We start from the raw sequence: 27,747 nt of genomic DNA on the forward strand, positions 1-27,747 counted from the left end.
AGGCTCGCTGTCCCGAGCGAAGTGCCCCCCGCCCCGACAAGAACGCACGAGCGCAGACACATGTGCGTGTTGGCCCCAGCTGCAGCAGCGCCAGCTTGGCCAGCCTTGGCAAGGACAGCTAACTATTGTTGACAGCAGCTTGTCAGGCCAAGGATAACGCTGCAGCAGCCGTTGTGCAATGCTTCTGGTAGCCCTAGCCCGGCGTACCGCACAAATTTTGGCCAATGGGAGATGAGACACAGCCCGAAAATCCAACGCAATTGCGGCTCCAAATGAGGCGGGCTTGCTCTCAGCTAGCGAGGCAACCAGCCCAGCCACGACCGATGCGAACACGGTTTCAAGAGGCAAGCGAGAGGCAGCGGATTGTGGTGTTGAGCGCAAAAAGTTTGGTCGGTGGTCTCACGGCGTTTCTTGTGCGAGCGTTTCGCGTCGGAAGCGATTTATGACCAATCGGAGGGGGCTAAAAATAGATGGATACGAACTCGACAACCATCATAAGTGATGAAGCTCTTCGTCACGAAAGCCAGCCTTTGCCTTGACTGAGCGTGAGCGAATAGGATGTCGCGCGGGCGAACGCAAGTACACTCCTCAGATAGCTCTCGCCTCCAGTGTTCGAACAGCTTGCCTGCCAAACTCGCTGGCTTGCTGTATTGCGGCCTCATCCCCCTTTGGTGTGACACACACACGGCGGGGCCATGCAGAAATACGCGAGGTGCCACTGGAATCAGGGCCCATACTGGGGCCAAGTCACGCGACCAACTTCAACGTTGTGAGGATCCCGTTAAACGCATCCATGCACCCACCCACCTTCAATTCTGAAGCGCGAGCCTCGGTTGAGTCAAGACCAAGGCCCGAGGACGGCAATGCATTGCTGCCAGCAGTCCAATTTGGATTCGCTTATCGCGGTGATCGCTGATGTCCATCGATGCCCAGCGTTTCTCTGTGAACGGAGCATGGCCGTATCTCCCGCAACCCGATGCACCACCAGTACTTCGACGACGTCAATAGAAACTTGCTGTTTACTGAGTACACGTACAGGTAGTGTAGGAGGATTTGGGCGCGTAGTGCCGAGTTAAAGGAGGTGCTGCCGCCATTTAGCCTCTGAGTCCCTACATCAGTCGCTTGCTTGCCAAGACACTCCGATCTTTCATTGCGAATTTTAAGGCAAGTCCCTCATTAATTAAAAGTTGGTGTCACTGGTGTGTAGGGGCTCGAATCCAGCCTGGATGGCATACTGCAGTGTCTGCAAAGTGAATCGCAGTCCAAGGCAGCCATTAATCCATAGTGATTAACCCATGGAGGGACATTCACTTCGTCCTGCTTGCCTCGAGGCCGTTTAACTCTGTTTCGCTCTACAATCTGCTCTGAACAAGTCAAGTGGTGCTGGAAAGGGAGGGGAAGGCTCTCCTGGGCAGCGGCGCTCCGAACGGCAGGCTTGGCGGGACGCGGAGGTGGAGAAGACTTCACGAGTCACTCGCGCCGACAACCCAAGCAGGCCAAGAACGTCGGCCCTGTACCTGCAGCGACGATGCCAACAGATGAGCTGTCCACCAGTCTCGAGGAGCGTCTCCCACAAACTTTGGTTGGCGCCGACACCGCGAGCTTCGGAAGCAACACCTGACTGACCGGCAAAGTCACCAAGGGTAGGCACCAGCAACATTCATGAGAAGTTTGACCACACGCACCATGAAACGAGTGCCCTTGCCGGCACAGCTAGCAGGCTCCACCTTCACGAGTGAATAGATGATGGCAGACTCTTATGTAGATTCTTGCTTGCAGCCCGGAACCTCGGGTCTCCTAGCTCTAAGTAATCACGACGAGGCGACCCTCTCGGACCAAGGCAACACCAGCGAGCACGGCTCGACGCGAGACCAAATAAACGGAACTAACGTATCCGCCGCAGTACGTTGAAGTGTATTTTCCAAAAATTTGTCCAATCAAATTTGAATTTAGTCCGCGCGCCCTTTTCGCGCAATGAGCATGGCCGCTCCGCCACCGGCGCCGCCCGCGGAGCCTCTGGGGCCTGTGGTGGCCAGCCACGTGAACGCCGGCGTGGAGTTCATCGACGACCTGGTGCGCGGGTCCCGCTTCTCCGTCTATTGCAGACCCAATCGCTCACAGTGGCCCAATTCATTGCCAGGCCGCCGACGACGAGCGCGATGAGCTGGTGGAGCAGCTGAATCTGCACGGCAACTCGATCCAGAGCATGGACGGGCTCGAGAGCTTCACGGGGTACGGGGACTGGTGCAATTTGGGTTCAAACAATGGGGACTGACGACTGGTTTGCGGCTCTGCAGCCTCGTGGAGCTCTGCTTGTCCAGCAATTACATCGAGGAGGTGGCCTTCCACGCGCTGCAGCCGCTGGTGCAGCTCCGCGTGCTGGACCTGTCGGCCAATAGGTGGGGGGGCGCTGAGGTTCTTGTTTTTTATTCTAGTGCAGAGAGTGACAGCGTTGTTGTTGTTGTTGTTGTTGTTGTTGTTGCAGCATTTCGTCGACGCTCGGGTTTCCGCAGCTGCCGCGGCTGGAGGAGCTGTCCATGGCCCACAATTGGTGGGAATGTGGCTGGATGGCTGTGGTGTTGGTGGAGGTTGGGCTTATGGTTGATTGGGCGTGGTGGTTGTAGCTTGAGAGGGCTGGAGGGCCTGACGCGGCCGGTCAAGTTCCCCAAGTTGCGGTACATGGACCTCCGAGGCAACGAGATCGCGGAGTTCGACGATCTTGGCGCGTTGCAACGCTTCAAGGTGATCTGCTTTATTCTTTATGGGGCTTGAGGAGGAAGTTAATGCCGTGTGGCTCATGGTGGGTGTGGTTTTGGGCAGCGGCTGTCGCACATTCGACTGCAAGCGGCTAACGGCGACCAAGCGAACCCGATCTGCGATCTGGACGACTACCACCACGTCATTATCAAGGTGATACATGACGCGAGAGATGGCTGGTTGCATCGAATCTAATGGGCTCTTGCTTCTTGGTGCACCTTAGATGCTTCCGAAGCTGGAGCTGCTTGACGAGGAAGAAGTGGACTTTTTGAAAGAGATGGGCAGTCTTCACATGCCGAAGTACCGCTCGCTTATGCGCCGAATTGTCGAGAATAAGCGCAGTGAACAGCATTCTAGGAGGAGCCCCCAAAGTATTAAGCAAGTTCAAGCCACGTCTGAACATTACGGACGCGATGGAGGCCAGCCAGATCGACATCCGACCAATCAACGTCACCATCGACCTCCAAGAATTCAAACCGATATTGATGATCAAGGGGCCATGGGCCATCGATCTAGGTATGCTGAAAGCGAACCGAAGAAGGCCCAGCCAACGCACTCTCCTACTGGAAACCAATCACCTGTGCTAACTACTGAAGGTCCAGACGAAGGTAACCAGCACTCACAGCAACGACTCGTCGTAAAGGATAGCGGCACAAACACTGACGTGGATATGGAGAAGGATATCTTAAAACGCGAGTTTGCCATCGGGCAGAAAGAAACTGAATTTCTTGAAAGGAAAAGGCATTCCTTTCCAAGGAAAACGAGTTCCACGCCAAGGAACAACTCATGAAGTCGCAGATTGCCGATCTCCAGGATAAACTGAATGCTGCTGAGATTCGAGCGACCAAAGCTGAAGCAACGCTGCTTGAAATGTCGAACCACCTGCTGCAAAAGAAAGGACCAAGCTGCTGTGACTGCTGCATCTGATGAATCCGCCAGCGCCTTCCAGCAGTCCCAAAGTGACCAGCAGCGGGAGTGGGATGCCACGCTTGCTAACTTAAAAGTATCACACCAACAGGCATTGGCGACACTCAGCACTGAAAAAGCGGATCTACTGGATCGAATCGCTTTGCTGGAGGCAGACACCACCGCAATCACCCAGAAACATCGTGAGGCTGAACAGTTACTGCAACAGAAGTCAATTGCACTGGAGAGAAGTGAGAGCAAGGCAGATGAGGTGGCGGGCGAGCTTGAACTCGCTCGCAAAACTCACGAAGCAACCATCACCCGACTATCCGATGAAGCCAAGTACCACAAAGACCGCTCAGAACAAGCTGAAAAGCGGGCTGTGCAGCTAGAAAAGCAAGTCGCCGAACTGAAAATCAACGTTGAAACCGTCTACAACAAATGCATCGAGAAGGATGATGCAATTCAGCAACTGAAAAAGAGTTTGGCCACTCGGCAGGATGAGATCGAAACGTTGAGGCTGCAACACGTGAAAGATACTGAGCGCCAAGACAAGTTGCAGCAGCAGCAACAAGATTTGTATGAAAGACAGCTTCAAGCTTCTATCATCCAGGTGGAAATGGAGTTTCGCAAGGAATACCAGCAATCGGTGCAGAAGTTTCAGCTGTTGCAGCGCAAGAATCAGGAACGTTTGAAGGATATCAAAAAGGTCCGGGAAGCATATCAAGTTAGTCTCCAGCGCGAGGCTGCGTCCAAGGTAGAGGTTGACAAGCTTCGGGCAATTCTCGCAGACGACAAACAAAAACTTTTTGTGGAAGATGCAAAGCGTTCGGATGCGTTTAAAGCTGAAATCCGTGGTGAGAGGGCAAAACGCAAAGAGCTTGAGCAGAAACTCGCAGACGAGCAGATGAGGAGTGCACAAGTAGCTTCGTTGCATGCAGAGCTCGACGGAAGGGATCTTGAAATCCACAAGCTTCGGGAGGAAATGCAATTGCTTGAAGAGCAGCGCGAGACCTGGAGGAAGCTCGAGGACGACTTACGGGCAGCGCTAAAAGTGAAGGATGTCATGCTCGCGGACCAGCTACGCCAAATTCAGGAGCTAACCAGCGAACGTCAGCAAGTTGAAGTACAATTCAATGATGAAATGAACGAGTATCAGACGCAAATTGAAGACTTGGAAGCCGCGTTGGATGAGAGTCTTCAGAAGGTAGCAGAAGAGGAAGTTAAAGCAGAGGCACTAAATACCAAGCTTGCAGCGTTGGAGAAGGATGCACCCGAGAAGGAGAAGGAATTAAGCTCTCTTCGTGCAGATCTAGAGCAGAAGGTGTCGGCGTTGGAATTTCTTGATCAGGAAATGCAGCGTATGAGAACTGTTCTCGAAAACCAGGACGCGCTGTTCCAGAAGCGCATGCAAAAGCACCTCGAACAGCAGCGCGAAGAGGTGGAGCGTGTTCGTGCGGGAGCAGAAGAGGAGCGCGAGCACCAGCTCCACGGGTGGGAAACTGAACGCGGTGAAATGATGCACAAGTACGAGGTGTTAGCTACCGAGATGGAGAACGTAGCGGCACAAAACGGGAAGTTGCGGGTGGCTCTGGACCAAGAGCGTCGCAAAAACGCTCAAAACGATCGGGATATGCGGATTCTGCTTGCACAGGTACGATGGGAGTAACTTGGCCAGTAGTTTTCAGGTTGCTGCTTACACTTCCTCACTTGTGTGTACAGATCGACCGCGAGCGGCAATCGAAGAAAGAAAATCTGCGGCAGATTAAGTCTCTATTTGAGCAGCTGCAGAGAGAAGCGTCGTAGCCTTGTGCGAAACTAACGTTAGTGTATCTGTAAGTATTAGGCGCATTAGAAAGAATCCTCGTCACTGCCATCCTCTGAAAAGTATTCCAACTCCTCGGACTGAACATCCTCCTCGCTCACATCCGACTCACTTCTCAACGCCTTGGTCTTCTTCGCATCTTCCTCAGCTTCACCTTCACTCTGTTCCTCCTTTTCAGCTTCTGAAGTTGCTGCACCGACAGGTTTCTCCTCATGATCACTTTCATGGTCCAATTCCTCCATTTCATCATGGCTACCTGGCTTATCTATCGGTGGAGGAGCTTCCTCTTCTTCCTCACCCGCACTGCCACCTCCTCGATCACTTCCAGCGTCATGACTTGATACGAATGCGCCGCGGTTCGCATTCACCTCCAACGTCGTCGACAGCACCCGCGGTTCCGGCGTTGCGTGCTCGTCCGACCGCGAGGCTTCAGCCGCCGAGCTTTCCGTCACACTGTCCTCCATCACGGACTCCTCCATCACGCTCTCCTCCAGCTCACTCTCCGACGCTGCGTCCTCTCTCCGCTCGCTCTCCTTCTCTCTCGTTGTAGCCGCCACCAACGGTATTCGGACTTGATCCGAAATGGTCGGAGCTGGGTCCGGCAGGTTCTGCACCAGCCGATCCAGCAGCCGCTTCAGCTGCGTCTCGCTCACGACGTCCGGCGCCAAGAAGCGGCCGTTGTCCTGCTGCAATTGGCGCGTGATCTGCTGCGTCTCCGACGTGTGCGTGAGCATCGGCAGCTCCACGACGTGCAGCTTCCTGACTGGCGCGGGGGGCGCAGCACCGTCGCCGTCTCGATACACATACAGGGACGGGGAATTGTCGCCCGTTGCATCCACGACGCCATTGAGGTCGTCCTCGTACTCCAGCGCCAGCGTCGGGATCGGCGCGTACTTGAGGCCGAAGCGCGTGGGCACGATCATCGAGGTCGGTCGAAGTTGAAGTGGCCTTCGCGTCGTTTCGCGACGTATACGGGGGTACGGTAGGGTTACGCGATTGTAACCCCTTCCTTCTCGAGCACACAGCGTATGCTCCCCACCCTTGTTGTCGCTGTGCTGGTTATTTCTGGTGTCGCTGATGCTCGGCAGTCTCGTGTCTGGTGTCGCTGATGCTCGGCAGTCTCGTGTATTGCCGGATGGAGCACCGACAGCTTGGCATTTAGCCGTGTTCGCGCATCTAGAAAGTGTAGCCATCTAGCGATGGCCGCCGTGCGACCCATCCCGCTGGAGCAGCGTAACCCTAGTGAGCAGCTCCGTACCCCCGTCGACCTGACGTGGCAAAGGAAGTACGTGGCCTCGGACGACGACGACGACAGCGACGGCGCCGTGAGCTCAAGCTCCAACGACTCAGACTCTGATTCCGAAGGGTCCATCGCCTCCTCCGACGCGTCCTCCGAAGGGTCCATCTCCTCCTCCGACGCGTCCTCAAGTGACCAGGAGGACGACTTCGACAGCTCTTCCGACTCGGAATCGACTTTATCCGCTTCCGACTACGAAGAGGACGACGACATCGGAGGACGCTATTCGTCCGACGAACAAGAAAGTGGACGTCCAGCTGAAGTTGCCTACTACCACCAATCAAGAACTACCACTGCCAAGACGCTGGTGGACACTTTGGGGGACATGGCGCGCACCGACAACCTCGGCTACATCGCGTGGCTCGTGCCCTTCACGGGCATCTGCACCATGGTGGGCACGGAGCTGCTGGCCTGCTCGACGCACTTCAGCTGCTCGGAAAACTTTCCCACGCTCTCTTACGCCGCCACCTTCCGGCCGGAGGGCTACGCCTTCACTGGGGGCATGTGCCTCACCGCCATCTTCATCTTCGCGTCGGTCGTGCTCTTCTTCTGGTACCTGCGTCTGCGGATGGCTCCGCGGAGGCAGGTTGAAGGTGATGACTACGAGGAGAGGAGGACCTCCAAGCATTTGGCAGCGGGGTACGCGAGTTTGCTTTCCGGGGTGACGGCTGCGGTGTCGCTGTTCGGACTGGCAGTCATGGACATGCGCACGCACCACGACGCACACATCAACTTCACGATCGCGTTCTTCGTCGCGGCGTGGGCCACAATGATCGCCGTGCAGATTGCCAGGAAGAGTATCCTGCATGAAGATGACACTGCGGGTGGTGATGGCAAGTCCGGCCTTGTGGCTGTGCTGCGGCGACGCTCGTTTTGGATTTCTCTGCGTCGGTGGAGACGGCTGGATTTCTTCACGGCGTACACGCTCGGTCGCCTACTGCTCAACATCGGACTCGCGTCCACATTCCTGTGTAAGTTTTGCTTTTGATTTTCGCGCTCCTGCGTTTTGTGACGAGTCTCTGATCTCCACTGCTTTTAGTTGCGCTGTTTTTCCTGTGCGCTAATGGGGTGTGGCCGAACCCACTGGGCTTTACTGCGGTGCAAGAGGCTTTCTTCGAGGCCCTCGCGATTGTGTGTCAGCTTCTTTTCATGGGGACACTCTCTTGCGAGCTGGCACGACTTACGCGTCTTGTTGAACACAGCGACTACACGGAGCTAGAGAGAAGCGAATAGCCAGAAGCGAATAGCCAAGTACATGACGTTTGATGCTGCAGGATGGTCGAGTCAGTAGAAATTCTTGCTTATTCCTTAGATTCCAGTGAGTTTCCACTGCACCAATGCCGCTCTAATGCCTAAGCCTGTTGGTTCAGGTACTCGACGAAGAGGTCTCCAATCGCTGCAACAGCGCACGGCCGCAAACGCGTGATCTTGATGTACTGACGGCGGTGGCGCCGAGCTTCCGCCGTGGACAGCGGTCTGGTAAGTCTGAGTTCGTTATTAACAGTATGCGGCGGAACACGCAGGCCGTCAGCCACTCCAGCATCCCGTTGATGCGCCAACAAAGCCTCCACCACAGCACTAGTGACCTCATCCAGCGCCTGCAGAAAACTCGTTTCCGCAGCAGGAGCCGCTTTCGTGGCGAGCCCCGCCTTCACCGTCTTCCCGAATCGAACAGCTTCCGTGATGGCATCCAGCGGCACTCCTGTTCCGTCCGCAGCAAAGTCCTCGGGCGTCAAGCGGAACAGCGGACTGTCCCATCGATTCTTCTCCACGGGGACCTCGAATCGATCCGCCAGCTCCTCAAGCAGCTTTGGGTCAAACCGTCCCTCCCGCGCTGCGTTACGCTGCAAAGCCACCTCCACCGGGGTGTCCACATACACCACACAGTAGGTGGTGCTCTCGGCCTTGGCCTTGCAGAAGAGCTCGTAGCGCTCTCCTTTCGTGTAGTTGAGGGCGTCCAGCACCACGATCGTCTCGGCGTTCACCGCCTTCTCCACTGCAGCTTTCAATGCGCTGCGGGTGTTCTTCTCCTCCCTGCTGTCTGCAGCCAACTACTCATTAGCCTTTCGTGCCACGCAGGACAAGTCTCCCTCGACCACCCATTCCAGTCACGAAGTGTTACCAGCATAGCCCCGCGTTTTGTCCACATTGACGGCGGTGGTCGAAATGCACACAACCGCCTGCTGTGTTGATTGACCTCGAAGATGATCCACCACCGCAGTGGCGACCGTGGTCTTGCCAGCCGCAGGAATCCCACACACCACGACCAGCGGCATGATGAAAAGCGCACTTAGATGGTGTAGCCATCTGGCCACTGTAATGTAGCCATGTTTCAGCATTGGTGAAGCCATCGAGCAAGTTGAAGTGAACTTGCAACCGTTCCTGGTGATCTCAGTTCCATTAGATTTTCCGTGACGTTTCTCGCGCTCAAAGTAGGACAAGCGATGGCCGTAATTTTAGCTTTATCGGCACCAGGTTCCGCCTCAAAAGCTTGGACTCGTTTGCGACTACTGTAGTGATCGTAATTGCCTGCAGTGCTAGCATTTGCTGCCTTTGGAACCGGCAGGTGACATGCCGACCTCCTCAGGTAGCGAGCTCACCGTCCTGCTGCGTCATGTCCCCAAGATCGTGGTCTCCCGCTTCCTGAACCAGCCCGAGCGGCCTCGAGGACCCGAGAGCTGCTCGTTCTTGGCCACAGTGGCGCTCTTCGACATCTCGGGGTTCTCTTCTCTCGGCAGCAGACTCAGTGAGGACGAACGACGGCAAAGCAGGGATCCGCACAACAGCAACAGCAGTAACAATAATTCTGGTTCAGCTGCATCTCCCAGTACTAGTCCCTCGTCTCCGTCAGCGGTGACGTTAGGCCCAGCAGTTAACAAACAACCTCTAACCAGTGCCGCACGCAGTAGCAGCGTCATAAAGGTGCAAAAAGTGTCCAAGTCTCGCATTCCTACTGCCGCGAACATCTTCAGCTCCGGTTATCGAGAGCTGTCAAGACGAGAACACTCGTCCCGACGAGAACTATCTTCAAAACGAGAGTCGTCAGCGAAAAAACGACGATGAAGCTAGTTTGGAAGGTGACGGTGATGAATCCAGTCCAAGTGATAAGATGCGGCAGCGGCGACAAAGCAGCGCTCAGTTCTCGTCTCCTTCCAGCATGAGTTTCGTCCACGGCCCTAAAACTTCGACTGCGACGCAAGGAATCGCCGTGGAGACGCTCACTACCGCGCTGAATCAAAGTCTGAAGCCGGTAATCGACGTGATTCTCAAACATGGAGGCGATATTATCAAGTTTGCAGGCGATGCGCTCATTGTCATGTGGGAGACGGAGGCGTCGCGAGGGAAAGTAACTCCAGCTGGAGAACTGGTATATCGCGCTGCTTGCTGTGCGTTAGAGGCCTTGCACGCACTGGAGGCAGCGGTCGGTGAACACGACAGCGAACCTTCTCATTTGAAGCTGCTTGGAATGCACGTGGGCATTGGTGTCAGCGAGATGACGGGGAATCACGTTGGTGGGGTACTCAACCGGTGGGAATTCTATCTGAGTGGTGACGCCAATCGACAAATGAGCTTTGCGGAGGAGAACGCTAAGAAAGGTCAGCTGGCGCTTTCGCCTGAGGCGTTCAATGCTTTAGAGACACGGTTTGGCACTTTACCTGAGCTGGACATTGTGTGTCATGTAAGTGGAAACTATCTCGTGCTTGAAGCTCCAAGAGACTCACCAGCACCTGTAGCGCATCGAACAAGTGCTACATTCCCACCGCTTGAACCGACCTCCGATTTGATCGTTTTTCTTCGGTGCTACGTGCCTGGGGCAATTGTATCACACCTGCAAAAAGGTCTCACCCTCAGTCCGTGTCGTCTGAATGTCACTGTCGCGTTCGTAAAACTTGAAGGAGTTATTGAGATTAAGGACAAGCAGAAACAGCTTCAAACTATTCACCAGAACCTGTGCACTATTCAAGAATGCGCGTACAAAGCACAGGGTATGTTGCGTCAGTTCGTTATCGACGACAAAGGAGCAATCGCCATCGTAGTGATTGGCCTCCCCCCATTTTTTCACGAAAATAATGGTAAGAAACTATCACAAAAAAGTGTCATTGCCTATTGATACCTAACAGTACGTTCGTTTTCTAGGTTTTCGGGGTATTAAATTTGCGTCTTACGTTCTGGAAAGTGGTGTTAGGGCATCTATCGGGTACGCCTGGTGTGATTTAGTTGTCAGACAGTGTGTATTATCTGACAGATACGTTCTCAACTCTCGAACAGAGTGACAACAGGCTCTGTGTTTTGTGGATCTGTAGGTAGCAGCGCTCGTGCGGAGTATGCCGTTGTTGGTGACTCTATTAACCTGGCTGCACGGTTGATGGCAGCAGCGCCTGTGGGAGAAATTTACTGCGACGATCGCACACGCAAAGACACTAAAGACTCCATACATTTTCGTGATGCGATTGAAATGATAGTGAAAGGGAAGACTGAGCCGATCCAGGTATTTCCTGTCCAACAATATTCTCATGCGACCGAAGTGTTCGCCACGAATTTGTCAGACACCGCATATCCTGCACCGTACAGGTGTAGCAATATTCTGGATGCGGTGCCGCTCTTTGGTTCGGCCCCAAAGTCTCACAGCAGTGAATCTCACCGAGCGCTGGTCGTGTGCGGTGAAAGCGGCACAGGTAAAACTATGCTGATAAATCATGTTGTTCAGCGCCATTCATTGCGGTGCTTTAAGGGAATCGGAGATAGTATGGACATTGCTGTGGATTTTCACGCATGGCGCGGTATTGCTAAAGCTATGGCTGGTGTCATGGTGAAACTTTCACAAAACAAGGTTTCGCTACCGATCATCGATGTAACAGGGCTGAATCGTAATACTTCCAGCAGCGTTGGAGACTCCACAGGGCTTGAGGTAGTCCGAAGCAACAGCTTGACGGGGCATCGATCGAGCCAACACGGGCGAACTTCACGAACCAGCACATTAACAACTCATGATGAGAACAACAGTGACCCTAAAAGCGAAGCTGACCTTGATAGTAACTTTGTTCAGCGCATTGTTGACATTACCAAACCCGAACTATCATCACCGAATGGCCAGCGGGTTACAGTGCTCGACTACTTGTTAATCCATCAGCAAGTCACGAAAGAGACACTGAAAGCACTGCGCAACTGGTTCCCGTACGAAGATACTATTACAGCCCCGGCGGAATCTACTGCTGAAAAGGGAGAAGGAGTGTTGAAGTCCTTTCGACACGTCCTATTCTCCATGATCGCAGTGGTGAGCGCTGCGAAGCCTATTATGCTGGTGTTCGACGATGCTCAATGGATGGATAATCGGAGTTTGAGCCTGGTACTTAAAGTGCTCGAAGAATTGCCCAACGTATACTTCTTGCTCACTGTTCGTGGGATATCAAAGCACACGGCGAGCGCCAGATCATTACTGCTGGCTCTTGTTATGAGTCTGCCGAATGTTGACACGCGTCAGATGGACAGCTTCACGTACCAAGATACGAGTCTGTTTTGTGTCAGCAATACCATATCACGATCATGGACACAGAAGTGCTGAACTTCGTGTTTGAAAGAACTGAAGGGAATCCGGGATCGCTAATCAAGCTGGTGAACTTCATGCTGGACGCAAAATACATCGCTATCGAGTCAAAGAGCAACAACTTCGTCATTCTCAAAGACTTGGATGAGATGGATGCTCTGGTGCCGCAGCATATTCGAGCTCGGGTGATGTCGATCGTCGATTCCCTCGATGCACTCGCGCAGACAGCACTAAGGTTGCTCAGCATAAATCCACAGCCAAGCGAAGAGAGGATGGTAAACGGCATCCTAACACTCTTGTCGACAACCTTTCAAGATGAAAACATGGGCGAGAATAGCGGTCTTGAGCTCAAAGCTCCACGGCCGACGTCGGAAGTCTCGTTACTTCGTCAAGTGCGCGACAGCCTCATCCCGTGCGAGAAAGCGCTTCTGACGATTGACCCGCACAACAAATTGTACTTCTTCAATACCGAAGAAATGCGTCTTGTGGTGTATGACACGATGCTGCCATCCCAGCGCAAAGTTCTTCACGGTTTGTACGCCGAGTGGCTCAGATATGCAGCCACTAAGGCTGGTCGAAACTCGCTTACTCCACCCTCCCTTGCGACGGTAGGCTCCATGTCTTCCGAAGCGAACTTGATGGCTACTGCAGAGAGTCCCAAAACTGCATCAACTATTCGCCCAATGCCGTACCAGCACTATGCTCTGCTTGGTTATCATCTTTCCCAGTCCGACAACCCGAAAGAGGCCCTAGAAGCGTATTATCTTGCCGCTGAAGGTGGTATGGAGGCGAAGGAGCTGGGATTTGCAGAGGAATGCATGCACACCTCGAACAAGATTCTGAATGCCCACCCCCGTATCAAAGACCTTAGCGAGTTGGATACAATTTTGCTGAAGAGCCGTATCGAGTTCATCCGCGGCACCATCGCAGTCGAGAACAACGACTTGAATCTGGCAAGCACCCACATGTCCTATGTTACCCGTTTCTTTAACCGCAAGGGCAGCATCCTGCGCCAATACTCGAATGATGTCCAGCGCGAAGGGCTTCCAAGGCGGCCTTCTGGCAACTTAACCAGCAGTCGTCGTACAAGTTTCCCAATGTCCACAATCGGTGACCCAGTTCCTTCAGCTCGAAAAGACTCGAAAGGTTTGGAGACCATTCAAGCTCGATGCATGCCGCGCTTATTTACTTTCAACAGCATCTTCCCGTCCGGTTTGCGATCAACAGGCCCACTGGGACGACAACGACTAAGAACAAAGCCTAAATCGAATCGTATCCAGGCCGAGCAAACGCTGGAAGCTCTGGACCAGATCAACTTCTATCGGCGGAAGGCGTCGGCTCTGATCAAGCAGATCAACTACACTAAGAAGAAGGAAGATGAAATGCATCGCCACATCCAAAGGTTTGCCCAGAGAAGCCTACAAACGAAAGACAAGCGATGACAAGTTTTGGATCTCTTTGAGGTCATGCGAAAACTTTAGTTGGTTCCGCTATCAAATGTATCGATGTAAATATGACGTACTTACAGCGGATCAAACACCAGCAAACTTGTTGTAATCCTGACAACTGCAACTTTAAATTCATCATTTGGTGTGGCGTATTGCTTCAAGTTGACCAAAACGGCGTTCTCGATAATAAAAGCCTATCTGTGGCTTAGCTCTCCAGTTGGAGCAGATCCATGATAGCGCCAATTTTGCTCTTGTACTCAAGGTGTCCGCCGATAATTTCCGACAGATCCACGTTCTCAACACCAGCAATATCGATAGGAGCGATTCCAGCAGAATTCAGTGCCCAACCCTGGTAGCGGTACATGATGCCCAGCATCCAATCCTTCTCTGAGTACCCGTTGATAAGCCTCCCAGAGACTACACGACGGGCGCTGGTCCAATCTTCTTGAGACAAGGGAACGGGGGAACCGAGCAGCACAGCGTTTTCCACAATACCGCACGCCTCATCCAGGGAATCACTCTTGGCCAACTCTTTCAGACAAGAGAAGATCAATCTGGCACCCATGCCATATCCGATCAACGTAACTGGACGCAGGCCCTGCTCACGCTGACGCAACGCATCAGCCAACAATTTGCCAGACGCGTCTGCAGCATTCATAGTAACTGTCCAGGCGTTATCGATGATATCAGCAAGTCGAAGAATGACCCGCGGAATCGCCACTGCAGCAAACAACGCTGCGAGAGCCGTGTACTTGACTAGCTCTGCCGTCGCGTATTGAGAAACTTGTTCGGCTGCAAAAGTGCGCATTGATTTACCAAAGCGCCGTAGCCCTGCTTCCTCCCACATCAGACAGTACTGGTCGCCCTGAGGGAAGCGGTCCTTCCATCGCCACGCACGCAGCGGTTCGTGCTTTGTTCCCAGTTCCCAAACTGAGCCGCCGCTGCCACTACTCGTTCTTGCGGTTGACGTGGTGCTAGAAATCGCGTTTGAGTCACTGTTCAAACTTGTAAAATCGCTGTATCGCGCATCTTGGTCCGCTATCGACATCCGCGACAGATCCGCAATCCCCAATGGGTCGTTCTCCGGGCTGCCTGCCTCGATACCATATTTGCGGCGCAAGATGGCGAAGAATTCATCCTCCCGTCCTTTATACCGATCCATGACCTGGTCCACCTGCTCCACCTTCTCCGGGTTTCTCTGTCTGTAGAACGCGCGCAAGTACTCCCTGCTATCCCCCCACGCCCGTCGAAATCCCCTCCCAGGCGGGTCTTCGTCATCCAGCCACCCGGACACGCAGATGTACACGTTCATGCCGTCACCAGCTGACACAAGGTCAAAGCTAAAGTCATGCACGCCTCTCGTCCTGGTGTCTGCCTTCATCCCCATCACACCCGCCCCGCCGTTCCAAACAGCACGGTCGTGGCCGTCACCCCACCGTCGAGCCCACCGCGGCGCCAATAGTCACTCCTGCTCCCCCGAGCGCCGTCAAGCTGGCCGCAATGGCCGGAGCCGCCAGCCCCCCGGTGACAGCCAGCAGCGCTCCCCCCGTGACCGCCGCTACGCCGATGGCGGCGTTGCGCTTCCAGTCGCCCCAGAGCTTGGGCTTGGCCGCCACCTTGTCCAGCGGCATGGCCGTGGCCTCGGCGAACAGCGTCTGGCCGATCTCGACCTCCTCCCGGGTCACGTCCCCAGTGCAGCTGCATGGCCAGCACCAGGCGGCGCAGCAGCGTGCGCGTGCGGGCGTCGTAGCCCACGCTCTTGACGGAGAACCAGAGCAGGCGCTTGACCACTTCGAGGCGGAAGTGCTCGGTGGTGAGCACCTCGGCCTCGAAGGGGGCGTCCCCACTAGTGTTATTATTATTAAGGGGTCCATGTCTGGCCTTGTGCGTGAGCCTCTTGGCCCAGCGCTTGAGGCCCCCGGCGGCTTCTCGGTCGGGCACGATGAGGGCCAGGAATGGGGCCGGGTCCAGCTCTTCTAGGGTGGCGCACGACGGCTCGTGCGCCTTTTGGGTCAACTGCAGCGACCGGGAGGTCAGAATGGGCAAATAGGCCTCGGTTTGGGCGCTCGAGAGCCCCACGAAGTGCTCGATGAGCAGCCGCAGGAAGCCCTTGGACCACGTGAGCTCGGGCGAGCCGTCCGTCACGGCCGGCAGCAGGCAGGCGACCACGCCCGCCACGCCGCGCTTCTGCGACTCGGACAGGAAGTCCATGGAGAACTCGGAGGCTACGGATACGGCGCGCGCGCGGCCCGCGGGCGAAGAGGCGGCCGGAGGCTCCTGCGAACTGGGCGACGGCCGGTGCCGGGCGAGCAGCTTCTTCATCGCCTTTTTCAGCTAGTCGTCGAGTGTTAAGTTCGAAGGACTTAAGTACGCACAAGTTGAGCGCGGATTGGCTATTAATGCGATATCTGATTCCACCAGCTGTTTTGTGAAAATGAAAAACAGACTGCTTTTTTTATAAGCCAAGGGAAATATTATCTGACATGTTATCCAATCGGAAAGATTTCCCCGCAAAGTGAACATATGCCAACAAATGTTGTTCAAACATGTATGTTAACTTTCAAAACAAAAACATTCTGTAAAAGTACGGATCTAGGCAAGCGAAGACGTCTTGAAAGGGCGCAAGGAGCATCTGACAACATGGCGGACAAGGGGGTTCCTAGTGGACGCGGTGGCGCAGTTCGTGCAGGGCAGCGAGTGGCGCGACGCCGTGACGCACTTCCTGGAGACGCACTACAAGCGGTTCCTGGCGGACCCGGAGGACGCCAAGCCGCAGGGGAAGATGGCGGAGCTACTCGCTTGAGCAGTTCGACTCGTTCATGGCCTTCAAGGACCGCGTGGAGCGGCTGCTGGAGAAGGTGGTGGGCGACCTGGGCTGCTCCGGACAGGACCTAGTGGACGCCATCCAGGACAACCTCCAGCACGAGTCGGCGCTGTCCACCGAGAAGCGCTTCTGCATCCAGACGCTGCTCACGTTCGACGACTTCGACGCCTTCTACTCGCGCATCAGCGAGTACGCGGCCGAGAAGCAAGGTGCAGTGGCCTGCTGCAGCTGAAGTGGACGGGTGACAGTGCTTTGGTTCATTGTTTTGGTGGATTTTGCAGCTGTCGGGTACGACACCACCGCCAGTGGGAACGCTGAGGTCTCCGAGTGGGCGCTGCAGGAGGCGATCGCGAGGTCGATTCTCGAAGCCCACGTAAGCGGCTAGTAGGGACTTTGCACGGGTTTATTATACAGGATGGAAGGTTGATTCAGGATGGTGGTGTCGCAGGCAAGAGGGCAGCTCGATGAGACTGAGGCGAGCTGGCTTCCCTGGGCGGAAGCGTTCGTGCAAATGAGCCAGGCTGCTGCGCCGGCTGAAAGTGGCGTCGCTACAGAAGAGGAGTTTGATCAAGGTGCGGATACATGCAGATGACCTCAAGCTCGCAGATAGGCAAATTCATGGCTGTTATGTGTCTGTACTTACAGCAAAGGATTCGCCTGACGAAGCCAAAGCGGAAACAAAGGATACTGCAGAAGACGGCGAAGACGAGAAGGATGACGGACGTATGCAAGAACTGGAGAAAACATTGATCCGAGAGGTACGTCGTGAGAGACGCTTGTTGATTGTTTCGAAGTTGAGAGCTAATATTTGCTTGGTGTCGTTGCTTTCCACTGACAGAGGTTCAAGGTGGACCTGCTGGTCGCGCAGCGAATCGCGGATTCCAATGCTCAGATGAAGAAGCAAATGCTCAATCTTGTGGCTGAAGCTGTGGATCGAGACGAACTAGGCGACGACTTATCTACGCCCGAGCAAGCTGCCGAAGAAGAGCTGGCGGGGCTCTTTACACACATCGAAACGATCGGCGAACGTCTAAAAGACGTGAAATCACGCTGCTTCAAATTCGAAAGTGTGACGCAGCAGCAAATGGACACCATGTAAGATTTCTGTTGTTGTTCAGATCAGGGCAGGTTGGAGCGCTAATGGGTGACATGTTGCAGATATCTCTTTCTAAAGGAGAAGGTTCACTACAAGCAGGACCTCGTCGCCCAGGAGAGGGACATATCGGCGTTTATCTTCACGCAGATTCACGAGAAAGATGAAGCTCTCATCCCGCTGATGTTGGAGTGGCTGCTACTTGAATCGGAGCAGCTTCGAACGCAAAACCAGATCCAAGAACATCTCGCTGGGCCTCGTGATGAAGGCTACTGGACGCAGGTGTGGGATGAAGCGTCCCAGGCATTCTATTACGTCAATTCGGTGTCGAAGGAGAGTGTTTGGGAGCCCCTTCTGTTGGTTACTATGACATTAACAAAGAGTTCCAAGTTCCTGGTCTTGAGAGCGAAGTTGGAGCCTCTACTCTACCAACAGCAGATGCGTGGAGTGCTGTTAGCAATGAATCTACCCAAGAAGTTCCATACTCTGAGGCGGGTACGGCTGCCGAGTCAAAAGCGTGGGAAGAAGCGCCACCACAAGACGTATCAGGTGAAGCTGAAGTATATAGTGCGGAACCGCGCTCAGAAGACCAAGTCCCGACGCTGGATCAAGCGTCATCTCAGCTGGACGCTACTTTTGAGCTCAAAATTGGTCCGGACGCTACTGAAATGGTAAGCGACTTCTTGCTTGATTTTTCTTCTCGAACTAACCTGCTTGTTCATATGCCTTCCTAGATCGAGATGGAAAGCGTTCTTGAGCGTATTTCGCGAGAGCACGAACAGGAGCGTAAGCGGTTGGAACTGGTTTTGAATTGGAGAAGGCTCGACAGGAAGGGAGGAACTACGCAAACGCAAAGAGAAAAGGCGACGAGAGAAGCTGGCTAAGAAGCAAAGGCAGAAGGAAGAGGCATTCTGTGACGAAGAAGCTCCAAAGGAGGACGGAGAGGCTTCGGCCCAACCTTTGCCAGCACCTGTGACTTCACGAGTCGCAGAAGCAAAGCCTGACGATAAATCCCCCCTTAGTATCAATGTGCCAGGCCACGGTCGAGTCGACCTATCTCACCTTCTGAGCGATGCGCACGCTTCTCGTCATCGCCAGATGAAGGGAATCACCCCAGCTCACGAGCGCGCAATGCTCAACCCAGCAACACTGCGCTACCTCACGGAGCAAATGGCGATTAAGCAACCGGAGGTGCTAGGGCAGCAAGTAAGCCTACGCAAGGAGATCGTCTTAGATGACTTTGCAGATGAAAAGTATGCTTGAGATGAATTTTGCGACAGCGGATGACCCGAAGTTGGCGATGTCCGTCAAATAAACTCAAAACAAGGATTACCCTTGTTAGTCTTCTCAACTTGATAGTATCACTACGCCATATTACTTGAAGTATGTCGTAGTGCATTTGGCCAAAAGTTGAGCTGTACTAGTTAAGTGACAATGATCCTCAATTCAAAAACAAAAAATTGAGCGCCCACTTTTCGGATTTTAGTATCAAGTTCGTCGCTCCAACTGGCAGTCAGGCTTCACTTGTACATGTAGTGAAGGTCCGAAACTTCGAACACGCTCACACCCCTCGATCGCGTTCATAATGTCAGGTCTAAGCTTTTTGTATCTCAAGTCGATAACCATTTGACAGCTTCTCCAACCTTCTTGAGCGCTCGTACAGATCCAACTCGGAAAACGACTTGCACTGGTGACTGGAAATTTAACGTGGTGCTGTCCGTCGACGATCCTTTCCAGTGCCGCACGATACTGTTGACTGGCATGAGTGCGCTTGCGAATGCTGTACAAGTCGATAAGGTGGGCACCGAAATACAGCACTCCTAATCCTAATTAAGTCGTGTCGTAAGCGTGTGATGAACTGGTACCTTTGTGTCGGCCTCCTCCCATCCTGGTTCCCCCGTACCATGCAGTCCGACGAACAAATAAACGTGAATTATTTCGTAGCACTGAGCACAGGGGAGCCAAAAAGCCCCACCGCTCCCCCATCAGCTCCTCCGACGACGGCATAGCAAAACGTTTGGGCAACAAGGAAGCATAATCGAGAATGGAGCTAAACTTTGACTCGTTGCTTTTTGGTGATCGGTTAAAAAGTCACAACAGCAGCTCACGGCGAAAAAACCTACCTACCGACTCCTCCTTTCACGTGGGCATCATCCGCTCGCGCCTTCTCCTTACAGGATGAAGGGGACGATGGCTTTGCGGCGCAGCTTCTTGTAGTCGTCGCCGTAGGTCTTGAGGTACCCGCGGTGTTTCTTGAGCGCCCAGTCGGCCATCTGCAGGAAGCCCACCACCGTGAACACGTAGCTGGCGGCCACCTGCGTGAAGAGCGAGAAGCCGACCCAGCCCAGCACCTCGAACGTGTAGTTGGGGCACGACACGAGGGCAAAGAGCGGGCCCTTGGGGATGGGGCGCAGCTTGGAGCCCTCGGCCGGGCGCATGTTGCGCAGCTGCACGTGCACGCACAGGTTGAGGAGCTCGGAGACTCCCATGAGCGCGAGGCCCGCCTGGACCTGCAGGTCCGACGTCGGGCCCGCGTACTGCGGGTGGCACAGCGGGTAGCCCACCACGGCGCCGAAGCTCCAGTAGTAGACGCAGTTCTTGAAGAGGTTGAAGAGCGGCATGGTGGGGCGGCTGAAGCGGTGCACGAAGAAGGTCTCGAACTCGCGCTTGAGGAAGTGCAGCGACCAGGCGCCCACGCCCAGCAGCGCCGTGCGGCTCAGCGGCTGCGCGGCGGCGTCCGCGCCGTAGATGAAGGCGGGGCGCAGCGCGTAGCCAAGCACGAAGAGCAGCGGGCCCAAGTACTCGGCCACGAACACGGTGCGGTAGCCGATCTGCGGGCCCAGGTCGCGGAACACGAGCGTGCAGCCGTCCTTGACGCCGTAGTCCACCAGCAGCTTGGCGTCGTCCGCCAGCGCCACGAGCGCGCCGTCCGCCTGCTGCAGCTTGAGGCTCTGGCGGAAGCGCGACACGCGTGCGTGCTGCTCGAAGGCCGCCTTGAGCTGCGCCACCGTGGGGGCCGAGCCCGCCACCTGCACGGAGCCGTAGTCCTTGGCGCGCTTGCCGGCCTTGATCACCTTGACCTGCATCGTCCTGATACTCTCTGATACTTTTTGGAGAATGACGCGCAAGATCCGGCGAGTGACGTCGATTTTCTCATCTGTGGCTCCAAGCGAAAGGGTGCAATCTTTTGAGTATTTGGGGATGGGGGACTAGTTTTATGCGGGGGACTATTATCAGATGGCTACCTTACGGCGAGAGCTGCTTGCTGCCTGCTCTTTTCGTTTGCTTCTTCAGTTGGCGCAAGCTCTCGAGCTTGACCCGGTACTCCGCTTCGGCCTGCTTCTCCAGGTACTTTGCGAGGGCTTTGTTGACCTCCATCGCTGCATCTCGGTCGGAGGTGCTGAGGCTGAGGTCCTTGCGGATGGTGTCGGTGTACGCGTTGACGCTTTCGGCGGCGTGCTTCTTCCTCTGCATAGCAGCAGACAAGCCATCACAATAAGGAGCCTTTGGGCCGTAGTTGGTGCAGGAAAGTAATGGAGGCATACCGCGTTGTAGTCGAGGACTTTACCACCGTGCTGGATGAGGAGCTTGGCCACGCTGAGCGACTTGACGTAGTGCATCGGCGAGCACGCGAACCGATCGCGAGTGGATGCGTCCGCGCCGTGACTAAGCAGAAGGAAAACAATGGGACGGAAATTGTTCGTCACCGCCAAGTGAAGCGGCGTGCAGCGGCCCTGCAGCATGACATGTTAGTTGAAATGAGCTTCAACATCTGACGCCGAAGCTCCACACCCTCACCAGCATCGTCCGAAGCATCAAGTCTGCCTCCGTCTCCTGTAGCAAAAACTTAACGACCCCCATTTGTCCTCTCGCACAGGCTTCATGAAGCAGCGACCTCCCAGTCTTGGGGTTGCGCGCATTGATGGCAAAATTCGGGTCGTCCTGCATCAGCTGTGCCAATGCCTCCACGTCGCCCTCAACCACCAAATCTAGCGCTGAAGCTTCTGGCCGCGGATTCTCTTCTTCGCCAGCAACAACACTCTCTTCCTCCTTGTTTTCGCTCGGAAACGCGAGCAGGTCGTCCACCAAATCTGCATAGCCGTCCATGGAGTAAAATCCATTAACGTCGCTTCAACGTGCCCCCACACGTCACATATTCCACGTACAACACATAATGTAGTGTTTTACCTATGTACAAACCGAAACAAATTGTGGCCGTCGTCGACGATGTCCATGATGATGTTGGCTCGACGTCTTCAGCAGCTCCGGAATGGGTCCAAACTCAATGCCGGAGCCATTCCCAACCTCCCATGTGCTCGCAGTTTGTCTAGCGATAGTAGCACCGAGGATTGGAGCGACTTCAATAGCGTCATCAAGGTGAAAAACCGTTGGTCTCCGATAATTCAGAGGTGTACCACGACTGACTGGCGTTGAATGGATTTACAGGAGCTCCGGAACATTTCGAGGGAGAACGGACTGGAGGGAGCTATGCCAGACACGAAACTGCTGAAAGATTTAGGCTACGGGGCGCTGGTGATGGCGATCCGCAAGAAACACGGCGGGATGGTGGCTGTGGCGGCCAAAATGGGCACACGTAAGGACGACCACGTCTTCGACGTGCACAAGAAGACGAGTGCCCGCGCCAAGCGCCGCCAGCAACGACACGAGAGACTCAATAAGCACGACTTTTATTGAATACATCTGAGGCACAGAGCCTCGAGACAATTTACACAAAGCAACAACGCATGCTCACTGAGTCACGATCCACGAGCTGCCGTGGGTTATTCTGTTCTCGAGAACTTTTCGAACTCGCTTGTCTAGTACTGACACGTCGTTGTATAACACGAGGCGCTCGACGCGAAGAACGTCACCCTTAATCCATGCGCGCGCCAGAATTTTCGCAATCGCTTCTTGCTCGACGCTGCGGCTGGTACTAGATTGAAGGCCAGTGTCCTTGTCCTTCTTCAAACTGAAGACGGCGAAGCGCAACTCACCTTTCGGATATTTTGTCTGGAAAGCCTGTTGCATCTCGACGAGCCAAGACCGCTCGAATACGTAACCTCGTCGGCTCGAAAGCGAAATTGACAGTGGCATTTTTACCAACAGGTCTTGATTTGACGCTTTCGCAAGGTCATTCAGCACTCCCTGTACCACCTCGCCAAAATGTCCACCAAGCTCTCTAAATCGAACACTGCAAGCAGAAGTGTTGACATCAGTTGTCAGGAAGTCCAAGATCGCGTCTGCGGAACATCGAACGTCTTGGATGTCAATATGAGCGAGGTTTGGGGCGCGCCACAGAGCTGCTAGCCCACGATCCATGATAGTGTGACAAGTCCAGACACTGCTTCCTTTCCTGGCAGTGGTCGAGGAACCCAGCTCGCGGATTCTTAAAGAACGGAGCTGTGGGCAATTATCCGTCAGGGCCAGGAAGAAATCATCGTTGAACACGTCTGGGTCAATCATTTCGTCAATTTGCGGGTAGATCAACGCGTCACACGGTTGCAGACGGTGAAGAACGACGTCCAAATGCTCCAAGGCCGGACAGCCCGCAAGGAGTACGTTCAAACCACCTGTCGAATATTCATGTCGTCGGATACGGAACGGTGCGCGAGTGTTGTACGTCAACTGCAGCCGCGTCAGCAGCGGCTTTATAGTTTCTCCGAAAGGCAGAAAGAACTCATCAGAGAACGGCACCACAACCCAGCTGAACTCGCGCAGCGCAACGCACGACTTGCAGAACGTCTTCCAGACCTCACGCGAGACACATAAGCTCTCGTCACACGCGACCAACCTCGAACCTTCATGATACGATCGTTTCCAGCCATCCAGGTACTCCAGGTTCGGACACAACCTCTGCACCGTCGACAAGAACTCGTTCGACGTGCCTTCGCGATCAAACTCGCTCCTCGTCGGCACCGTCAGTTGTCTCAATCCCCCGCAGTTTCGCTCCACCTCTCCAGCGCCGAATACAGTCTCCAGAACACAAAGTCCATATTATCCGCCACTGCATCTGCATACAGCCGGTCTTTCTTGGGCAGTATCAACGCCTCCAGACGCTTGCAGTACATCGACGCAGCGTCCAGCAAGTCCCCCATTGCTAGATGATGCAGCGGCACCCCGGTCAAGTCCAGCCGGCGCAAATTGGGGCATAATTTGAGCATGTGTCTCCACTCCACCCACTGGGAGAGCTCGGACTCCGCCGCTTCCGTTTGGTCGGGCGTCGGGGTCTGTCCCTGCGCGTCCAGGTCCCACCACAGAGCCCTCTTCTCGGCGGTGATGACGATCCTCAAGTCCAGTAGTCGGTCACCCTTATTGCCACTAATTAACTGTTTAATTATCTGCTTTTCCTGCTCCTGCTCGTGGCCTGTAGTGAAGTTTAGCGTCAACACGCGCGTGGCTTCGTGTTCCGCGCAGAATTCCGCGACGATATCTCGCCACGAGCGGCATACGCACGCCAAACGCTGCAGATTCAGCGTGGACGGCTCGGTCAAGTGTGCGGCGAAGTGGGAGACGCTGCGGCCGCCCACGTCGTGCGGAATGAGCTCTGGCGCCGCCGCGAACGAGCAGATCTCGCGCTGCAGCGCTAATGGTAGCAGCTCCATGGCAATTATCTGCACGGGTTTGAATTTTAAAGAAAAGGGCCAATGGGTGGAGAGGAACACGCTGTTTATTATGATGATTTTTGCGGAAAACGAACATGGCTACATCGACTTTGACTTGGAATCTGCACTATGGTTGTTTTGGTTTACTTGTGTTGTGTCCTCTCTCCCTTGAACGCACAGTTTTTCTAGTTGATTTACTCCGTGTTGTTGGATTGACAAGCATCAGCATTTGACGATCCAGTTGAAGGGCGTCGAGATGGCGATATCTCCGCGGTAGAAAGTGCCTTCGATGACGTCCTGGTATTTCCAGTTCGTGGTGAAGACTGCGAGTTTCGAGATGAAGAACTTGTTGCTGGTTAGCGCGAATGTACCCAGAGGCTTTTCCTGCTCCAGAGTGAGCTGGAAGCGCAGTGTCGGGTGGTTGGATTCGACTTGGAGTTGAATCTTTTGAAGTTGGTCTTCCCACTCTTGTGGGCGACAGGTCTTCTGCGTAAAATCACGCAGATGGCCGACGTTCACCAGCATGAGCGCGAAGGACTGATCTGAGAAGGTACCAGCAGGCTCAGATGCCACGAACTTCAGAAGCGGCAGGATGATAGAATCGAAGTCCCGCATCACGCCGATCTTAACGTTGCGCTGCTGGATAATCGACGACTTGCGCTGGATAAACGGGAACACTCCAGCGCCCGACGTGCTTGACAATGCTGCGATCGAGATATCTGAGAGATGGGTCATGCTTGCAAGCGACAACAGGCCTCGATCGCTGACGCATTCCAGAGCTTGCGGCCCACCGTACCTCCCCGCCTCGGCAAAACTGAAATGGGCCAGGTACTGCGAGGACTTCGACAACTGCTGCAAGAATTCGTCGTCGAAAACGTCGAGATCGATTCGGTGTCGTGGATGCAGAAACACTTTGAATGACCGCAGGAATGGTAGGCCGCGTACCAGGGAGCAGAGTCCAGCCGATGAGTACGGGCGAGAAGAATCGTCGAGAGCCGCGATTTCTGCTTCCGTCACGGCTTCTACTGGAACTGCAGCTTGGAGAGACCACGCTCGTATGAGCTGCTCAGCCAAGTTGCTACTCGTCGTCATGATAGTGCTAATAGTACCCGACGCCCGTTTTCTCTTGAGGAACGCGTCAGTAAAATCAAACGCGAGATCTGTGAGGCGGCATTTCTGGGTGGCACCGAAGGGTTTGAAGAATGCGTCGGCGAATGGGACCACGGCCCAGTTAAACTCGCGCAAGTCGGAGCAGTTAGCGCAAAATTTCTCCCACACGTCGATAGACACTCGCCACTCTTCGTCGCACAGTACAGCTCCCCATCCGTCGCTAACGTACGTGAGTTTCCAGCCGTCCAAAATCTCCACGTTCGGGCAAAATCGGCTCACCGCCGTCAAGAACTCGTTCGACAGCGCTGGGATGTGTGGAATTACCAGTTGCCGCAGACCGCCACAGTGGCCGCGCACGAACCACCGCTCCAGTGCCGCTGTAAGATGCTTGACAAGAGTGACATCGTCAATGTCATTCCGGTACGCGCCCACAATTTTCGGAGCGCGCTTGCTCCACCTCATCGGCAGCGGTAGCACTATCGCCTTCATCTTCAAGCAATACTTGGAGGCTGTATCAAGCACTTTCCCGAGATCCCGCCGCGTAAGATACGCCATCTTGGAGACATCGAGGCGCTGCAAATTCGGACACGCACTGAGCAGTGCTGGCCAATCCACCACCTGAGTCATATCGGCGCCGACTCGCCTGGTGGTGTGCCCGAAGAGTGCGATTCGGAGCTCGATCACTCTCGGTCCAGCACTGGTCACGAGTTTCAGCATGGCTGTCTGCTGCTGCTCGGACTTGTGCGAGAGGTTGAGCTTGGCGGTCCGCTGCTGGTACTGGGCCAGGATCTCCCCGAGCAGGTCGCGCCAATAGTGACAGACCAAGCGCCACTCTGCTATTGTGGCCAGCGGCGTCTTGTCCGGCCGCGCCAGTCGTCTCCAGCCCCTGCGCTTCGTCGGCAGCACCTTGGCCTCCGACACGTTCTTGACGGCGAAGGACAGCACCAACTCCATCACGGCCCGAGGCAGCGTCGTCATGTCCAGACGCGCGGCCACTCGCATGCCCGAGGCATCGCAGAGCTTTGGCTTGGGTTGATTGCGAGCCTCATCCGCAGCTTGGGCCGGCCGCTTGAGCGAGGAGCTCATCGCAATGAGGAGCTACTGTACTGGTCGCATGTGACGACGTCAAACGGTCTGATCTATGCACAGGTAGTCAGATTTGCCCCATCGACGGGCATAATAGAGTCAGATTTGGCCTGCGATATGGCATATATACACTTGAAGTGAGGAGAGATAAGACAGGGTGCAGTGCTCCACAGCTGTGTAATATTTCGGTTTGTAGTTATTGTGCCGATACAGTGGAAGCGGAACTCTCTAGATTGACAGCTAGAAGAGCAGAGAATAGGAGCGATTACTTCTTGCCCTTCTTGCCACCCTTCTGCTTCTCTGTAGTGACCACAAAACACAGTACAGTGAGTTTCAGGATACCATCAGCTTGGCTCTGAAATGACCGCGCGACGTACCCTCCTTGGCGGGTTGCTCCTTCTTGCCACCCTTGGCGTTGCCGGCGTTCTTCTCGGCGGCGGGCTTCTCCTCCTCCTTGGCCTGCTGCTGCTTCTTGTCCTTGCGGCCCATGGTTGACGGAGAGTGTGAGCGTGGAAACTTGGCTTGAGGTGCTTGAGGCGAAAACCAGAATGATCGAGTTCGAGGATCGAGGCGATCTCAAGCAGCAGGCACGAGCGCGAAGACGGAGGTGCCTTTTCTCGGACGGGTATGGCGGTTGGGAAACGACCCGAAGAAAAAATAACTTGGGTTGAGAATAGCGCAAGTTGAAGTGGCCCACCCAATCAGCGCTTTCCGCTTCGGTATCTGACACCGAGCATTCAACTGCCAGCACCAGCGGGAGGGTATCCTGTGCACCGAGACCGTTATCTGAGTGCAGTTACCGCACTGCGACAGCGTCGCATGCACGTCTATTCATCACCAACCTGTAGACGTGCCGTAAGGGCAAACTTCTCAGCAAGCGATGCCCAAGCTACGGACTGAGGACGTGCCAATGCGAGGGCCAGCAGTAACACGGCGTCGGAGAAGGGATGCTGCGCTTCAGTGCAGTACGCGCACGAACCAGATTTTCAAGTAACGATCGGCCGCCAAACTTCAGGTGGTGGCTGCGATTGCTCGCGTCAAAGTTTGAAGTTATAACGGCGTCCTGTTGCCTTTGCAAGTTGGACCCAGTAAGGTCAATGTTCCTGCGATGTCGACGGCATTTGGTGCAGATCAAACACAAGACAAGAACCGCACAACAACGGCGCGGAGCGTGAAGTACTGGCCAAGTCCATCCTGTTGATATTTTATGGTGCTAGTGGCATTAGTACTATTGTGTAGAATGGTGTTGGCCTG

The 27,747-nt window shown here is 54.6% G+C and overlaps 12 protein-coding genes across 12 annotated transcripts; 5 read left to right on the forward strand and 7 right to left on the reverse strand.

The window, feature by feature from the left end:
* Positions 1-1,974: 1,974 nt before the first annotated feature.
* On the forward strand, positions 1,975-5,469 carry IUM83_17112 (WD repeat-containing protein 96; the record flags this gene model as incomplete). Its single annotated transcript, XM_067942043.1, has 9 exons — positions 1,975-2,073; positions 2,141-2,232; positions 2,298-2,399; positions 2,486-2,551; positions 2,625-2,742; positions 2,821-2,910; positions 2,981-3,057; positions 3,697-5,317; positions 5,386-5,469. 9 exons carry the CDS (start codon positions 1,975-1,977, stop codon positions 5,467-5,469), a joined length of 2,349 nt encoding a protein of 782 aa, XP_067792458.1.
* Positions 5,470-5,514: 45 nt separating this feature from the next.
* On the reverse strand, positions 5,515-6,411 carry IUM83_17113 (uncharacterized protein; the record flags this gene model as incomplete). The annotated part of the gene is made up of 1 exon (XM_067942044.1): positions 5,515-6,411. One exon carries the CDS (start codon positions 6,409-6,411, stop codon positions 5,515-5,517), a length of 897 nt encoding a protein of 298 aa, XP_067792459.1.
* A 276-nt stretch (positions 6,412-6,687) lies between these two features.
* Positions 6,688-8,018, forward strand: IUM83_17114 (uncharacterized protein; the record flags this gene model as incomplete). The annotated part of the gene is made up of 2 exons (XM_067942045.1): positions 6,688-7,756; positions 7,825-8,018. The coding sequence occupies 2 exons, from the start codon at positions 6,688-6,690 to the stop codon at positions 8,016-8,018; spliced, it is 1,263 nt and encodes a 420-aa protein (XP_067792452.1).
* A 119-nt stretch (positions 8,019-8,137) lies between these two features.
* On the reverse strand, positions 8,138-9,061 carry IUM83_17115 (RNA polymerase II elongator associated protein; the record flags this gene model as incomplete). Its single annotated transcript, XM_067942046.1, has 2 exons — positions 8,138-8,826; positions 8,908-9,061. 2 exons carry the CDS (start codon positions 9,059-9,061, stop codon positions 8,138-8,140), a joined length of 843 nt encoding a protein of 280 aa, XP_067792453.1.
* A 3,268-nt stretch (positions 9,062-12,329) lies between these two features.
* On the forward strand, positions 12,330-13,772 carry IUM83_17116 (Adenylate cyclase type 10; the record flags this gene model as incomplete). The annotated part of the gene is made up of 1 exon (XM_067942047.1): positions 12,330-13,772. One exon carries the CDS (start codon positions 12,330-12,332, stop codon positions 13,770-13,772), a length of 1,443 nt encoding a protein of 480 aa, XP_067792454.1.
* Positions 13,773-13,983: 211 nt separating this feature from the next.
* IUM83_17117 (uncharacterized protein) lies at positions 13,984-16,100 on the reverse strand (the record flags this gene model as incomplete). The annotated part of the gene is made up of 3 exons (XM_067942048.1): positions 13,984-15,153; positions 15,215-15,476; positions 15,550-16,100. 3 exons carry the CDS (start codon positions 16,098-16,100, stop codon positions 13,984-13,986), a joined length of 1,983 nt encoding a protein of 660 aa, XP_067792455.1.
* A 497-nt stretch (positions 16,101-16,597) lies between these two features.
* Positions 16,598-18,370, forward strand: IUM83_17118 (uncharacterized protein; the record flags this gene model as incomplete). The annotated part of the gene is made up of 6 exons (XM_067942049.1): positions 16,598-16,811; positions 16,884-16,975; positions 17,051-17,174; positions 17,248-17,360; positions 17,441-17,697; positions 17,761-18,370. 6 exons carry the CDS (start codon positions 16,598-16,600, stop codon positions 18,368-18,370), a joined length of 1,410 nt encoding a protein of 469 aa, XP_067792460.1.
* Positions 18,371-19,866: 1,496 nt separating this feature from the next.
* Positions 19,867-20,781, reverse strand: IUM83_17119 (putative 3-oxo-5-alpha-steroid 4-dehydrogenase; the record flags this gene model as incomplete). Its single annotated transcript, XM_067942050.1, has 1 exon — positions 19,867-20,781. The coding sequence occupies one exon, from the start codon at positions 20,779-20,781 to the stop codon at positions 19,867-19,869; it is 915 nt and encodes a 304-aa protein (XP_067792461.1).
* Positions 20,782-20,941: 160 nt separating this feature from the next.
* On the reverse strand, positions 20,942-21,802 carry IUM83_17120 (uncharacterized protein; the record flags this gene model as incomplete). Its single annotated transcript, XM_067942051.1, has 3 exons — positions 20,942-21,163; positions 21,241-21,429; positions 21,494-21,802. The coding sequence occupies 3 exons, from the start codon at positions 21,800-21,802 to the stop codon at positions 20,942-20,944; spliced, it is 720 nt and encodes a 239-aa protein (XP_067792522.1).
* A 120-nt stretch (positions 21,803-21,922) lies between these two features.
* IUM83_17121 (uncharacterized protein) lies at positions 21,923-22,390 on the forward strand (the record flags this gene model as incomplete). The annotated part of the gene is made up of 2 exons (XM_067942052.1): positions 21,923-22,072; positions 22,142-22,390. The coding sequence occupies 2 exons, from the start codon at positions 21,923-21,925 to the stop codon at positions 22,388-22,390; spliced, it is 399 nt and encodes a 132-aa protein (XP_067792521.1).
* Positions 22,391-23,622: 1,232 nt separating this feature from the next.
* On the reverse strand, positions 23,623-24,297 carry IUM83_17122 (Interferon-induced GTP-binding protein Mx; the record flags this gene model as incomplete). Its single annotated transcript, XM_067942053.1, has 1 exon — positions 23,623-24,297. One exon carries the CDS (start codon positions 24,295-24,297, stop codon positions 23,623-23,625), a length of 675 nt encoding a protein of 224 aa, XP_067792524.1.
* Positions 24,298-24,519: 222 nt separating this feature from the next.
* On the reverse strand, positions 24,520-26,493 carry IUM83_17123 (Interferon-induced GTP-binding protein Mx; the record flags this gene model as incomplete). Its single annotated transcript, XM_067942054.1, has 2 exons — positions 24,520-25,473; positions 25,687-26,493. The coding sequence occupies 2 exons, from the start codon at positions 26,491-26,493 to the stop codon at positions 24,520-24,522; spliced, it is 1,761 nt and encodes a 586-aa protein (XP_067792523.1).
* Between the last annotated feature and the right edge of the window lie 1,254 nt (positions 26,494-27,747).

The sequence above is a fragment of the Phytophthora cinnamomi genome (genome assembly GCF_018691715.1).
Source record: "Phytophthora cinnamomi strain GKB4 chromosome Unknown Contig34, whole genome shotgun sequence".
NCBI classification, from domain to species: Eukaryota; Oomycota; class Peronosporomycetes; order Peronosporales; family Peronosporaceae; genus Phytophthora; species Phytophthora cinnamomi.